Source organism: Tachypleus tridentatus, chromosome 10 (genome assembly GCF_004210375.1).
Source record: "Tachypleus tridentatus isolate NWPU-2018 chromosome 10, ASM421037v1, whole genome shotgun sequence".
NCBI lineage: Eukaryota > Metazoa > Arthropoda > Merostomata > Xiphosura > Limulidae > Tachypleus > Tachypleus tridentatus.
In genome coordinates this window covers 131,923,156-131,938,714 of record NC_134834.1, presented here as the reverse complement: position 1 = coordinate 131,938,714, position 15,559 = coordinate 131,923,156, and the positions used below count along the sequence as shown (strand labels likewise).

The 15,559-nt window shown below is 33.6% G+C and overlaps 1 protein-coding gene across 3 annotated transcripts in view; it reads left to right on the top strand.

The window, feature by feature from the left end:
• LOC143230336 (hypoxanthine-guanine phosphoribosyltransferase-like) overlaps window positions 1-15,559 on the top strand; it is a 44,987-nt gene that overhangs the window by 12,639 nt on the left and 16,789 nt on the right. For all 3 annotated transcript variants that reach the window (XM_076463728.1, XM_076463729.1, XM_076463730.1), the window contains exon 4: window positions 15,132-15,197. In XM_076463728.1, the coding sequence (XP_076319843.1) occupies window positions 15,132-15,197 (66 nt within the window). The remainder of the gene's footprint in view (window positions 1-15,131; window positions 15,198-15,559) is intronic.

The window sequence follows — 15,559 nt, the reverse complement described above, 5'->3', positions numbered from 1 at the left end:
ACCTTTCTTTAAGCCTGGAAAGGATCCCAAGATTTCTTTAAACTATCATCCAATTGCTTTGACAAGTTGTCCTTATAAGACCTTAGATATGATGGTTGATACTCTTCTTGTTTGGTTCCTTGAATCAAACAACCTCCTCTCACCCACCCAGTGTGGGTTCTGATGACAGCTCTCCACCATGGACCACCTGATTTGACTTGAAACATCAGTCAGAGAAGCCTTTCTCAAAGGACAACATCTTGTATCAATATTCTTTGACATTGAGGTTTATGATACAACATGGAGGTATGGCATGTTACAGGACTTCCATATATATGGGTTACATGGCCATTTGTCCATTTTTATTAAAATTTTTTTAATGGACAGGAGATTACAAGTTTGTGTGGGTTTGACACTTTCCCATTCTTTTCTACAAGATGTTGGAGTCCCTCAGGGCTGTGTTTTGAGTGTCACACTTTTCAGTATAAAGATTAATACCATCACTAAACAACACTCTCACTGTTGCAAACAGGCTCTATGTTAACGACTTTCACATCTCATGTCGGTCATTGAATGTGAGGTATATTGAGTGACAGCTACAGATTTCCCTCAATCGTTTACTGAAGTGTACCACAGCAAACGACTATATCTTTTATCTCTAAAACCATTTGCATGCACTTTTGCCTGATCCTGAACTCTGTATTGGTGAAATGGTGCCTCCTGTGGTCCCTGAGACAAAGTTCTTGGAGCTTATCTTTAACTGTAAGCTGACCTTTATCCTCTCTTCCACCACTTGGGGAGTGGATTGATGTTCTATGCTAAAGATATATCGTGCTCTTATTCGATCGAAACTCAACTATGGATCACTGGTTTATAGCTCTCTCAGGACTCGGCCTTAAAGATGCTGCACCCCATTCATCATCAAGGACTTTAGCTCTGCACTAGGGCTTTCTCCACCTCTCCAGTTCAGAGCTTATACATAGAGTTTCATGAACCTTCTTTACATCTCCACCATTTGCAACTTTCTTTACTATATGTTTCAAAACTTCATTCCTTACCAAAGCATCCCACCTGAGGTTGTGTTTTACTTCCTCCGTGGGCCATACTTTTTCAGAACAGACGATCTGTCATTGCTCCTTTTAGCCTTCATATCCAGGCCCAGTTGGATGAATTGGGTCTGCCCATGGATAACATTGCTGTATCTACTGGTCAGCCCATCCCACCATGGCTTAGTATAATACCCAAATATAACCTGTCTTTAAATCATCTGAGAAAAGCAGATACTCCCGATTGGAAATACTGTCTGCTATTTGCTAAACATGTTTTTGAGCCATCCTTCCATTCCTATTTATACAGATGATTCGAAATCAGGTGACTTTGTGGGCTCTGCCATGGTTTGTTGTTGTTCGGTGGTTGCGTGCAGAATCCCCTCTATAAGTTCTGTGTTCACTGCTGAACTGTATGCCATTTTTCTTGCCCTGGATCACATAGGAGCTAAGCAGTACTCGAATTACACTATTTATACTGTCTTGCTTAGTGCTCTATTGGCCCTGGAATTGCTTCACGTTATTTTTCACCCTGTTTTCCACGATATTCAAAACCAATTTGCCCATTTCTCTTTAACATCTACTTCTATCCAGTTTTTCTGGATACCAGGCCATGTTGGTATTCGCAGGAACGAGCTCGCCAACACTGCAGCTAAGTCTGCTTTGGCACTATCACTGCTGTGCCTATCCCATACATGGATTATGTTCCTTTATTCAAGACTCTGCTCTGTGCCAGTTGGGACTTGGAAGGAGCAATGTGAAAACAAGCTTTTCCAAATAAAACCTTCTATTGGACTTTGACCTCCTTGTTTCCAAGAGGATCGGAAAAACAAATTTGTCATAATTAGACTACGCATTGGTCACAGTTTTTTTAACTCATCGTTTTCTTTTATCTGGAACAGATGCCCCAATGTGTAGTCTGTGTAACACTCAGGTCACAATAAGCTACATTTTATTTTCTTGCCATCGTTATGGCTCTCAATAACGGCACCATTTTAAACATTTTCTGTCCCAATGTTTGTCCATAACGTTAGACAGTGTTATTGGTGATTGTGACACTGTACACCTTGGTAATGTTTTAGTTTTTTAAAGGCAATTAATCATTCTAATGCCATTTAAGTTTTTTAATTTATATGTTAGATCTTTTTAAGAATCAAAGTCCATCTGGTTTGATTTGAAATTATAAAGTGGCCATAATATTAAGTAACTCGAAACCAGGACTGGAAAGGCCAACTTCAGATGACTAATGCTGCTGTTGAACTATCCATTTGAACTACCTGTTATTCATCCTGGTGAGTTATTATTAAAATTTTGCCATAAGTCTTTCAAAACTTTTATTACTTTCTGAAAATGTCCATAACATGAAATAACTTGGAACCAAGACTGGAAAGGCCAACTTCAGGTGACTGATGGTGGTTTTCATACTTACATGTTAGTCTTCCTGGTGATTTATGATAATTATAATTATAATTATGCTACAAAAAGCCCTTTACAACTTATATTACTGTAGTTTTTTCTTGAAGTTACAACTAGATGTAAACATTGGTTTTATGCTATTTATGTTTTTTTTAAACTTTGTTTTGTTTTATCTTAATTTCCTTTCATGAATTTTACTAAATTTACTTTAATTTTAACTTTTTACTGGATGTTTGTTGCAGATAGTGTAGTTGCTTTGTGCCATAAAATACCAAATGAACCAACCAACCAACCCTTTTGTTGCAATCTGTCTGAATTTGTAAATTTCTTCTTTATGTTGTTCTTCCAGGTTGGAATGTCAGTATTCTTCACTCCCTTCATTTGAACCTTTGGGCTTCTGTTCTGTGTATCTCCTTTCCCTTAGGACTTGTATCCAACTCCTGTTAGTCTGTGGACATTGTTGTTCTGGTTTCACATATGCTTTTTCGTTCTTTATATGCCCTCTTTTTTTTTTCCAAATTGATATTTTTTGCCCAAAACTTTAGTGGCACATGATGGAACTTCTTTGATGATCATTTCTCACCTTTATTCTTGGTCTTATCTAGATAGATTTCTATGCCCCTCCTGTTTGTGTTTATCTTTATTAAATTGCATGCATTGTTTCCTTTCTTGGTTCCTGATCCCACCTTTTCATTCCATGACATTTTTCCTTCTACCCTTACAATTTGGGTTTGTCAGCTTATTGGACTGACATATTTCTGTCTCCACATTTCCTAAATTTGTTCCATGTAATGTTGCATCAGATATAAAGGCTTTTCTTTAGCCCCTTATATTTCATCTTCATTGTTCATTGAAGGAAATTCTTCCGTTGAGCTTATGGAAAATACCTCTCACTGTTTTTATTAAGTGGCTCTTTCTTCCTCGTCTCATTACTGCTTTCTACTTGTCACCATACATCAAACATTGATTCAGCTGTGACTTGGTAAGTTTTTTTTTCTGTACACTACTTTTGTTTACAAAAGATAAGTATACCACTTATCTATCCATCTCAAAAATTCTGCACTGTACAGCTGACCAGAAGTCAAATGGGTATATTAACTGCTACCTAGTGAATTAGTTGCTCCAGCTCTGCTTGTCCTACAGATTGTGATTACTTGGGACATTAGCTTGTGATAAATGCACTCCAATCTGTGTAAGTTCCTATCCGGGGGGATGATGTTGCACAGGTTACTCCTTGCCTAATCCCAGTACTTCCTCTTGGTGGGATTTGTCCTGAAAGGATGATGATTTGTGGAATAACATAGCAATGGTTGTATACATCTGAGGTGGAGGCAGATCCCACCAATCTCACTGTATACTCATGGTATTTTGCTTCAAAAGCATGTCCATTCCAGACCCTACTAATCCATGGATAAAGCAGATGGGGATTGCTGCTTATCTTTTCTGTTGCTTTGATTGAATAAGGTTATGGGTGGTCTGAATTTTAAAGTTGAGTTTTCATGGTCCCCATCAAAATTATATTTTCAGTGCAGGAGAATAATAAATCATGCTAGTCAAAGGATAGATTTGAAAACCTATTCTTGCATTCCTATGATTTGAAAACAGCATAGTTATTGTTCACTCCATAATTTGTTTGAAAAGTGTAACATCTCTTGAAACTTGTTCAAACAAGTTTGTAATGGTAGTGTTGTGAGCCCCTTACCTGATTTGAGATTGCTATATTCAGTTTATATAAATTTATTATAACAAAAATACTGAATAATGTTCAATATTTATTAATCACACCTGCAATGCTAGTCAGAAATATTTTTAATCATATAACTAGTAGTGGTTCATAAATGTTGCGTGTATTGTAGTTTATAGGGGGAAATAATATTTGTGTGGTGTTTTACTATATATCTTATTATGGTAATTAATTTAATAACTCCTTCCATACATTCAAATAAGTCTAATCTAGCCGTACATTTACAAGCAGTGGATGTTAATGATAAAATGTGGGAGTGACATTTTATCTTATGAAACCACACAAGTGCAGGATTAGTGAATTTATAAACACCAAACCATTGTCAGTGTTAGGTATAGTAGGTAATTCTTTAGCTATGAAGAAACCATAAAATTTCAAGTAATACTTTGTTCTTAGAGCATATTTTATGTCTAACATCACAGTATTATTGATTGTATGTATATATCAGTACTGAAATTTTAGTTATGAAAAAGCATGTTCCTCTTATGCTTTTAAATACATAACATTAATTATTTAAATGTCTTAGCCACTCTTGAAAAAAAATTGTTGAGAAAGATTTTAGTGAAATTCATTAAAAGAAATAGTTTTTAAGATAGCTAGGAGAACAATATTTATTTACTTGGTGGTAAATTTAAAAAAATATCTACAAACAAATTGAGATGTTATTAATAAAAATACAAAATTTTGATCACTTTATTCACCCAGCTATATATTTTAAGGTTTCTTAAAATTCAGGTTGAAGGGTAAGAAACGTATTTTCTACTGTACGATATACATTATTCTGTACATCATAATCTAAAAGAAAGTTTTTTAAATTTATGTTCAGCCACATTACTTTTGATCTGACATCAAGAGATAATCTTGAAACATAAGTTCATTTCAGTAACATAAAATAGAGTATGTAACAACCAAAACTTGTAATTTAAACAGTATTCATAGCTGAAGAAGTACAAGGAGAGAAAAATATACAAGTGTTGTTGCATTTATAAAGAGATAATCTCAGAAGAACAAGATAAAAAGCTAAATCATAATTTTGCATTTTAAGATTACAAATACTATGTCTAGACACAAATCATCATACCACCGATATTCATGCAGTAATTAATTTACCACAAACAAATAAGTGCTGTTCTTTAGAATTTGGTGTTTTTATGTGCAAGTTTGTAAGGTATTAAGTTCAACAGAAACCACAGTGATTTTAAATAGTCGAGTTAGCTGGTTTTGTTTTACAATCCATGTGACTAACATCTTCTAATTATATTCAGAACAAACATTCAAGGGCTCCTTCGTAAATGCACTTGATCTATTAAACATAAAGATAGTGTATTACATTTCTAACCAATAATTTAAAAAGTATATGTTAAAGAATGTTTTTGTACAGTTGTTGATGAAATTGGTAAGATATTGAGAAGATTCCAGCATTATTCAACTTCTTTTATCTTTTTATTAGATTTTTTATAGTTTGATAATTCAGTAAATTTATTTACTTTCAATACCTCCTAAGCTCAACAAAGTTGTGTGATATATCTGTAATATTTCACTTTCTAAATATGTAGTTTTTGTGTGTTTTTTCTTTTATATAATTTTCTTAGTAATTGTTTTGGAGGAAAATATCCTTATCAAATGATGTGAAAGAAACTTAGTCTCGACAGGTGATAAAAGTTTTGAAAATGTAACTATATTAATCAGTATCAGTAAGTACATGTTCACATTTGTACTTGTTAATAATTGGGTAATTTTATATTTGATTTTTGTAATTGTTTTTGTTTAATGTAAGAATTTGAAAATATTTTATTGATTCGGATTGAATGTTATATTTCAAAAACTAGCAGTAATGCTGCCAGTAGGGAAGCTGTTTTTGTTTGTAGTTAGTATTCAATTGTAAGAAATTGTAAAGAAAATGAACATTTTCTAAAAAAAAATTATTTTTCTACAAAGAACTGTATGGGAAGATTGTCAGATTGTGCTCCTTAGTTATACTCACTGCATCAAAATGATTCAGTGTAGAGCTTAAAATGCTGATATAAAGTTTTAATATTTTTATTCACTAAATATGTATTTTTTAAATAATAGAATTTTAGTAAAATATTTAAAAATTACAATAATAAAGGTGTAATCAGACTTTCATGTGCAGTTCTAGTGAGAGTCATGTTCTTGTAGTGAGGAGAGTAGTTTTATTTAAAACTATGTTGTGATATGGCATTTACCTGCCATCTCCAGATTAGCTATTCTTGTTCAGTGCCTCCCTTTATATACATTTTTTTCTTTACTCATGGCACAAAACCTTCTGCTCCCCCCCCCTATTGGAATTGCAAAATTCTCAAGTCTTTCATGCAAATCCTCATATGTCATCTCCTTGTCGATAAAAGCATAACATGCTCATGTGTTTTGACTCCATCTACACTTGCCTACCATTTACCATTTCATTTGGCAGCACTTGTATTCAGACATTCTTCTATTTGTTTATTTACCCTGATCCTGAACCCTGTATCAGTGAAGATGTACTGCCTGTGGTCCCTGAGATAAAGTTCTTGGGGCTTATCTTTGACCATAAGCTGACCTTTATACCACACATCAAACAGCTACGGGTCAAATGTACAAGAGCACTGAACATCCTCCATGTCCTCTCTTCCACCACTTGGGATTGATGTTCTATGCTAAAGGTGTATCATGCTCTTATTCAATCAAAACTCAACTATGGATCATTGGTCTATAGCTTTGCCAGACCCTCAGCCTTAAAAATGCTGGACTCCATTCATCATCAAGGACTTCATATCTGCACTGGAGCTTTTCACACTTCCCCAGTTCAGAGCTTATACATAGTCTCATGAACCTTTTGCCACCAACAGGTATTCACCCCAATCCTGAACTCTGTGTCAGTGAAGTTGTGCTTCCTTTGGTCCTTGATACAAAATTCTTGGGGTTTATCTTTGACCATAAGCTGACCTTTATACCACACATTAAGCAGCTGTGAGTCAAATGTACAAGAGCACTGAACATCCTATGTGTCCTCTCTTCCACCACTTTGGGAGCAGATCATCATCAGGGACATCAGCTCTGCACCATGACTTTCTGCACTTCCCTAGCCCAGAGTTTGTACACAGAATTTCATGAACCTTCTCTACACCTCTGCCATTTGCAACTGTCTTTACTATATTCTTTGAAACTTTGTTTCTTACCAAAGCATCCCACCTGGGGTTGTGTTTTCCTTCCTCTGTGAGCCATACTTTTTTAGAACATATGATTTGTAATTGTTTCTTTTGGCCTTCATATCCAGGCCCAGTTGGATGAATTGGGTCTGTTTTTGGATAACATTGCTGTATCCACTGGTCAGCCCATCCCATCATGGCTTCTTACAGTCCCCAAATGTGACCTATCTTTAAGTCATCTGAGAAAAGCAGACACTCCCAATTGGAAACACTGTCTGCTATTTGCTAAACATGTTTTTGAACCATCCTTCCATTCCTATTTATACAGATGATTCGAAATCAGGTGACTTTGTGGGCTCTGCCATAGTTTGTTGTGGTTTAGTGGTTGTGTGCAGAAGCTCCTCTACAGCTTCTGTGTTCACTGCTGAATTGTATGCCACTTTTTTTGTCCTGGATAACATAGAAGCCAAGCAGTACTCGAATTACACTGTTTATACTGTCTCGCTTAGTTCTCTTCTGGCCCTGGAATCGCTTCATGTTAGTTCACACCCTGTTCTCACTAAAAAACTGTTCAAAACTGACTAGCCCATTTCTCTTTAACATCTACTTCTATCCAGTTTTTCTAGATACTGGGCCGCATTGGTATTTGCAGGAATGAGCTAGCTGACACCACAGCTAAATCTATCTGCTCTGGCACTATCACTGCTGTACCTGTTCCATACATGGACTATGGTCCTGTATTGAAGGCTTAGCTCCGTGCCAGCTGGCAGTTGACTTGGAGTGAGCAATGCAAAAACAAGCTTTTCCAAATAAAACTCTATATTGGACTTTGGTCTTGCTTCCATAAGAATCTGAGGGAGGAAGTTGCTCTAACTGGACTACACATTGGTCACAGTTTTTTTACTCATTGTTTTCCTTTGTCTGGAAGTGATGCACCAGTGTGTTATCTGTGTAACACTCAGGTCACAATAAGCCACATTTTAATTTCTTGCCATCGTTATGACTCTTAATTACGGCGCCATTTTAAACATGTTCTGTCCCAAGGTTTTTCCATAACATTAGACAGTGTTATTGGTGATGGTGACACCATCTACCTTGTTAATGTTTTTGGTTTTTTAAAAGCCATTAATCTATTTAATTTAATGCTTTTAAATTTAATTTAATTTATTTAATGCTATTTAAGTTTTTTAATTTATATGTTAGATCTTTTTAAGAATCAAAGTCCATCTGGTTTGATTTGAAATTATAAAATGGCCGTAACGTTAAGTAACTCGAAACCAGGACTGGAAAGGCCATCTTCAGATGACTAACGTTGCTTTTGAACTATCCATTTGAACTACCTGTTATTCATCCTGGTGAGTTATTAAAATTTTGCTACAAGTCTTTCAAAAATTTTATTACTTTCTGAAAATGGCCATAATGTGAAATAACTTGGAATCAGGACTGGAAAGGCCAACTTCAGGTGACTGATGGTGGTTTTCATACTTACCTGTTAGTCTTCCTGGTGATTTATGATAATTACAATTATACTACAGAAAGCCCTTTACTACTTGTATTACTGTAGTTTTTCTCTTAACATTGTAGACTAGATGGAAACATTGGTTTTATGCTATTTATGTTTTCTTTAAACTTTGTTTTGTTTTATCTTAATTTCCTTTTATGAATGTTACTAAATTTACTTTAATTTTAACTTTTTACTGGATGTTTGGTGCAGAGAGCCTAGCTGCTTTGTGCCATAAGACACTAAATCAACCAACCAATCAGTTCTACAAAAATCTTGAGGAGGTTTTAAGATGTCCTTGCTCTTCTCTCCTCCACTTAGCTCACATCTTCTCTGGTGTTATGTATGGGGGTTCTATATTGGGGCGTTATAAGTCAGGATGCCTTATTGGCTCAGGCCCATTTACCATCAACATATCTTGGGAATTTACATATGACCATATTTCTGAAATGTTTAATTTTTTATGAGGTCCCTAGCACTAGAGCCTCATGGGGCCTAGGTCTAACAAAAATCCACCGTTACAAATATTCTGGCCTATTTGTCTTAGCCAAAACATCATAGGTCTCCAATTACTATTTCCCATTCTTTCCAGCCCTTATCTGTTCCTTCTACTCAAGGTACACTTTCTGATCACTTTTCTTGATGATGTAACCCCATCATTACCAGTTTCAGTGACTTCCCAGTCAGTTTAAATCTGATCGGAGCTTCACTGTTCAAGTTTATTCATTGGTGATTAATGGGTGCTTTAGGTTCTGTCATATGGATTTGTTGTCCAGTTTTTTTTCCCACTTCCCATCTCTTGTTACCACATTTCCTTCCCAACTCATCAAGATCTTGTGATTAGCCAGCCATCTGTTTATCTCTATACCATTCTTATCCTTTATCCAGATAATTTCTTTTTTCTAGAAGACCTCTACTGCTTGGGAGGGTGGTTTCACCTTTTCTCCCATTTTCTTTCCTTTCCTTTCCCATCTTCACCTTCGACTGAGTCTTAATACACTTCTGAGCATAGTTAGGTCTCTGTTGTTATATTGCTTATACTGCTTCCTTTTGTGATCCACTTTCCTGGTCCTTTATTCATTGGAAGTTCTCCTCCCTTCACATTCTTTCACTTTTTATCAGTTGAGTCCATCCTTTGATGCAGTTGGCCTATTTCTTCCTACCTTCATCCTACTGAAATTTGTTTTAAATATACTCCCATCAGATCTAACACCTTTTTCTCTTGCTTCTTATCTTTGTTATCCTATGATGGAGATTCTATAATCTGGCATGTGGACCATACCCAGTATGTTTATCTCCTATTATTTTCATTATATTGCAAATTTCTATTTGTTGGGGTTTAGTCTATCACCTGTAACCATTTTTCCCACATCAATATACCTCTAACTGGTAAGTTTTTATTCATACTTTTTTTCAGTGTTCTTTATCTAGTTCTGTATCCCATGGATCCTACTCTGTGGCAAATGGTGCCTGATCAAGTATTTTTTAAATCTGCACTGTCCATCCATTTTGACTCGTGCTTTATCTTTCACGGCTTTGCACATTTACTGTGTAGATGGAATTATCCATAAGATTGCTTGACCTTGAATAACTGCAAGACATTTTTCTTCATAAACATTCTATATCTTCTCATTCCACAGTTGGACAAATAATATATTTGGCTCATGAGTGCTGTGATTCTCCACCTCTGATCTTCATACCTGAATCTCTCACTTCCAGGGGTATCCTTTGGTTGCTCTATCATTTCCTAGCACTGGTCCCTCCTTATCAGTGTGGGATTTTAGCTAATCTCGTGAGGAAAGGTAAATATCATGCCAGAAGTTATAATTTTCCTATATTGAAAATGTATTTCTGAGGAGTACATACCTTCTGTCACTCTTCTCATCTTTTTTCCCCATATTTCTTTGGTATTTACATCTGACAAATTTTGAAGTAATAGTTGGGTAGAGAAATGTGGAGGGTGTCACATGAGCACGTCATATTCCTATTTGTGAGGAGGTGAAGCGAAACAACATGCATGAAAGTGTTGGAATCTTGCAGTCCTAACAGGGAGTCACTCACTGATACAGCAGTAAGTATACAGATTTACAATGCTAAAATCAGGGATTCAATTTTCCTCAGACTCAACAGATAGCCCAATGTGGTTTTGCTATAACAAAACACATACACACTAACAGGGGAGAGAGGAAGGCATATGTAAAGAAAGAGTTTGCATATAGAAGGCAGCCCTGAAAGAGAATAGCTAATATTGTGAGATGTCAGTATTTATTGGAAATATATTTTCAACACTTATTATAGCATCTTTGGTTTAAAAAAAAAAAAAGTATGTTGCACATACTGTAGTTATTTTTATATTTGTCTGAATGTTGAATACCCAAAGTGAGAAAATATCTTATGGATTTTTGTTTGCAACACTTAATAAGCATCAATCACCACTTCTGTCTGGTATTATGATCTTGTTATATTCCAGCACAACCTTTGTGAACCTGATGATGACCGAAGAAGGTCGAAACGTTGTTCACTCCTTTACGTAAAAAAATTTCCCAACCCAAACGAGCCGTTTTTACATAGATGGTACCATTGTATTTATTATTTTAGTTACATATATAGATATATATGGCCACACCATTGCTCCATCATAGTAAGATTATAATATGTAAACATTGAATTTTGGAAAAAGTAAGGTCCTACATTTCTGTAATCATTCTACTGAAATACAACTTAGTACTGTTAACTTGGTTTATCTAATAAAGCACAAGTTTATACTTCAAAGGCTATGACTGGTCTTACAGTAATGGATATAGTCGCATGCTTTGCACAAGTTTGAAGCCTCATTCTTTCATCATGTCTAATGGCAAGGTTCCATCTGTTAATCCAAAGGTGAATGGAACTTTATAAAATATTTGTATAATTAAAGATAAGAGAGTGATCTGTTCTTCTGACAAGCTTGCTGTATTAAGTGTCTTTATGAAGGGGTTATTACCAGACATGATTTTCTACTTTGCCTGATGTTTGTTATTTGTCATGCAAAAAAAAATCTTTACATATTTTATTATGATACAATTTTTATTCAGTCACTTCCATTGATATTCTTTTTTAGTTTGTGACAATAGTTGCAACAGTTTGCTTTTGTGCTTTAGTTTTTAGAACATGGTAATTTAGGTCATTGAAGCTCTTCTTGTTCATTTTACTTTTGTAACTTATTTACACATGAAGAAAATGTAATAATAATATAATAATAATAAATTTATTAAGCAATAAATTAGACACAAAAAATCAAATATCAATATAAAACCATCAACAAAGAGTTAACTCGTCCTGTGATGGTTAAACACATAATAAAGTAAAATCAAAACTTACAAAATCAATATAAAGTTCCCAGAATATTATCATCAGTATTTAAGATCCATTGTTTTAAGTATTTCTTTTGATTAACACGATTAATAGAAGATCTTATACTATAAGGAATAAAATTATGAATACGAGGTGCCAAATAAAGATATTGATGAAGTGTAACTGTTTTACGTGGTGTGGGTACATTAATTGGAAAAAAAGATTGAAGTCGTGTAAAATATGAAGTGACTTTAAAGGCCTATTAAAAGAAACATGCAATGTAGATAAAGCTAAAAATATAAATAAAGTTTATCATATGAAAGAGGGGAGTTAAATTTACTGAAATCGGTATCAAGCCTATGAGTAAAAATAAGAGAGAAACACTTTTTTGCAACTTGTGAATAGGAATTAAAAAGTCTTATATGTGCCACCCCAAATTGAAATACAATATTGTAAGAAAGATTGAAAGAGAGCATAATATACACTTAACAAAATATGATAAGGAGCACAATGACTAAGTTCAAAATTAGCATAGAACTATATTTTAATTTATTAACTAAAGAATTAATATGAAATTGCCAATTTAATTTTCGATCTAAAATAATTCCTAAATATTTAACAGAGGAAACTTGAGTCAATTTGGGACACTTACAATTAGGGTAAGTATAACAATCACTAGAATGATAAAAAATAGAAGGAAAAGCTGGAATGACACCATAAAGGTTAAACTGAAGAAGAAAAGATTTAGATATATTTAAGGATAAGTCATTACAGAAAAGCCAATTTTAATTTTATTAAGATCACTAGAAATAATGGCTTCATTAATTAGATTTGGCTTACTATAAACAACAGCAATATCATCGGCATAGGCTTGGATATCTCCAAAAAACTGTTGGTAAAGAATATCATTTATATAAATGAGAAATAATAAAGGGCCCAGAACAGAACCTTGTGGTACTCCAACATTAATTGTAAGCCAATCACTATAATTATTATGGATACAAACCGATTGCTTTCTATTGTGAAAGTAAGAAAAAAACCAATCAAAACAATGCCTCTAAAACCATAATAAGATAATTTATTTAACAATATTTTATGATTAACAGAATCAAAAGCTTTGGCTAAGTCAAGAAAAACAGCAATTGGATGAAGATCAGAATCCAAAGCTTCTGTAATACTTCCCACAAGTTTAGCAACAGCAACCTCCGTTCCAAGCCCAGGCGAAAGCCAAATTGAGAAGGAGACAAAACTGAATGTCTATCAAGAAATGATAAAATTCTAATCTTCATAGATTTTTCAAATAGTTTAGAGAAATGTATTAATAAGGAAATAGGTCTATAATTCGTAAAATCAGAAATATTACCAGATTTATAAATAGGAATGACCAATGATAACTTTAAAGCATTAGGAAACTTCCCTTGAGTAAAAGATAAATTAATTAAAAAAGTCGAAATTGGTGCAAAAGATTAGCATTAGCTTTCAAAATCTTAACGAAACACCATCTACACCATTAGAAGCTGAATTTGATAAGGAGAAAATATTATTCATAGTTTCAGATACAGTAACAGGATATAGGTAACAAGAAGAAGAAGGAGCAGGAGGCATGCCCTGAGAACAAAATTTAGGATTGGAGCAAGTAGATTTAGCAACATTAACAAAAAAATAATTCAAATCAGATAAATCAGTAGTACCAAAATTACAAAATTTCTTATTTTTTTTTAACATCAATAATAGAGTTAACAATATTCCAATTCTGTTTAATAGTTTTAGCTTTCTTAAACAGGTTATGATAATAAGTCCATTTAGTCTTACGGGTCAAGCTAACAACATAATTCCTTAAACACTTAAATCTAATCTTTAGATAAATATCATCAGGAAATTGATGTACTTTCTTTTTAACTTATCTCTTTTAATCATTAACAAAACCAATTCACTGGTAATCCATGGCTTAATTTTTCTAAACTTTTGTGACACAGAAACAGTAGTAGTACAACTTTGAATACAATCAGTTAACACTTCAGCAAAATTATCATAAGCAACATTAACATCAGAACAATTCATAACACAGGACCAATCTGAAAAATTCAAACAAGAACTCAATTCATTAAACTTAATCTTTTGAACATTTGAGACATGTTCTAGATCCGATAAAATGTCTATACATAAAACAATTGGAAAATGATCGGTCAAAAATTCTCAACAATATAAGAATAACAATTTTAACAGTATTTCCACTAATTAAAAATGATCAATACAAGAATTAGTAACATTGGTTATCCGTGTAGGAGAAGAAATAATAATACGAAGATTGTTCTCAGACAAAAACTTAAAATATGCATTCTTATAACAAACATCATCAAATGTCAAAACATCTATATTAAAATCACCAACAAGTATATTAATATATATATATATATATGTGTGTGTGTGTGTGTGTGTGTGTGTGCTGAACAGTGAAAGAACAAATGTTTGTCGCTCTTTCTTGCCTGCTTCTTTCAGTTGCTTTTGTTGGTGCATTTGCTAAAGCATCACTAATATTCCTCCAAAAAGAGTTGTGGACTGTGGTTTGGCCAATACAGTGAATATTATATTGTGTCATCATATTATGAAAGAGGTTGAAGGTTAAACTAACTTCTAGAAATAAAATCACACACCCTACACATAATCACCTACAGTTCAAATTTGAGACATTTCTTATTTTTTTGTGATAGTTTTACATGAAACTTGTAACCTGATTGTTGTTGTTTTTCTATCATTGTAATATACTACATGCATCTTGGTTGCTCTTTTCTTCAATAAACATTTTTATTTTCTTTGACTCCTAAGTTTTCAAACTAATTAACTGTTAATTCACTTCTTTATTAGTGATAATAGATATGAGTTGGATATTTTTCAATCTCTTGAAATGTTCAAGTACTTTTAATTGTAATATAAGCAAAATACTTTTTTTGTAATCATTGCAGGATGATCATTCAACAGGAAATGTTAAGGTGCTTGGTGTTGATGGGCTGTCTTTCCTTCAGAACAAGGTGGGTAATAGTTTTGCATCATTTTACCCTTAGGTGAACATATATAGGTGTTTCATATATTAGTACCAATTCATGAAAAGAAAAATAGCACAAAATGTGCACTGTATATTTTGCAAAAATATCAGTTTCATTAGTACTATGTTTTCAATATATGTGGCATCAATAATTTTTTTCCAGGTTTGAGATAATTTGTGTTAGTTGTGGGTGGCTTGAACTTGCATGCAAAATAAATCAGAAAATATTGTTTAGAGCTCATTTATTCTTTCATTTTTTTAAGTTTTAACTAAAATATTAAAGTTTGCTTTATCATTTTATGTATATTAAAGCTTTATGCATTCAAAATATAAAATTTACTGAGAGTA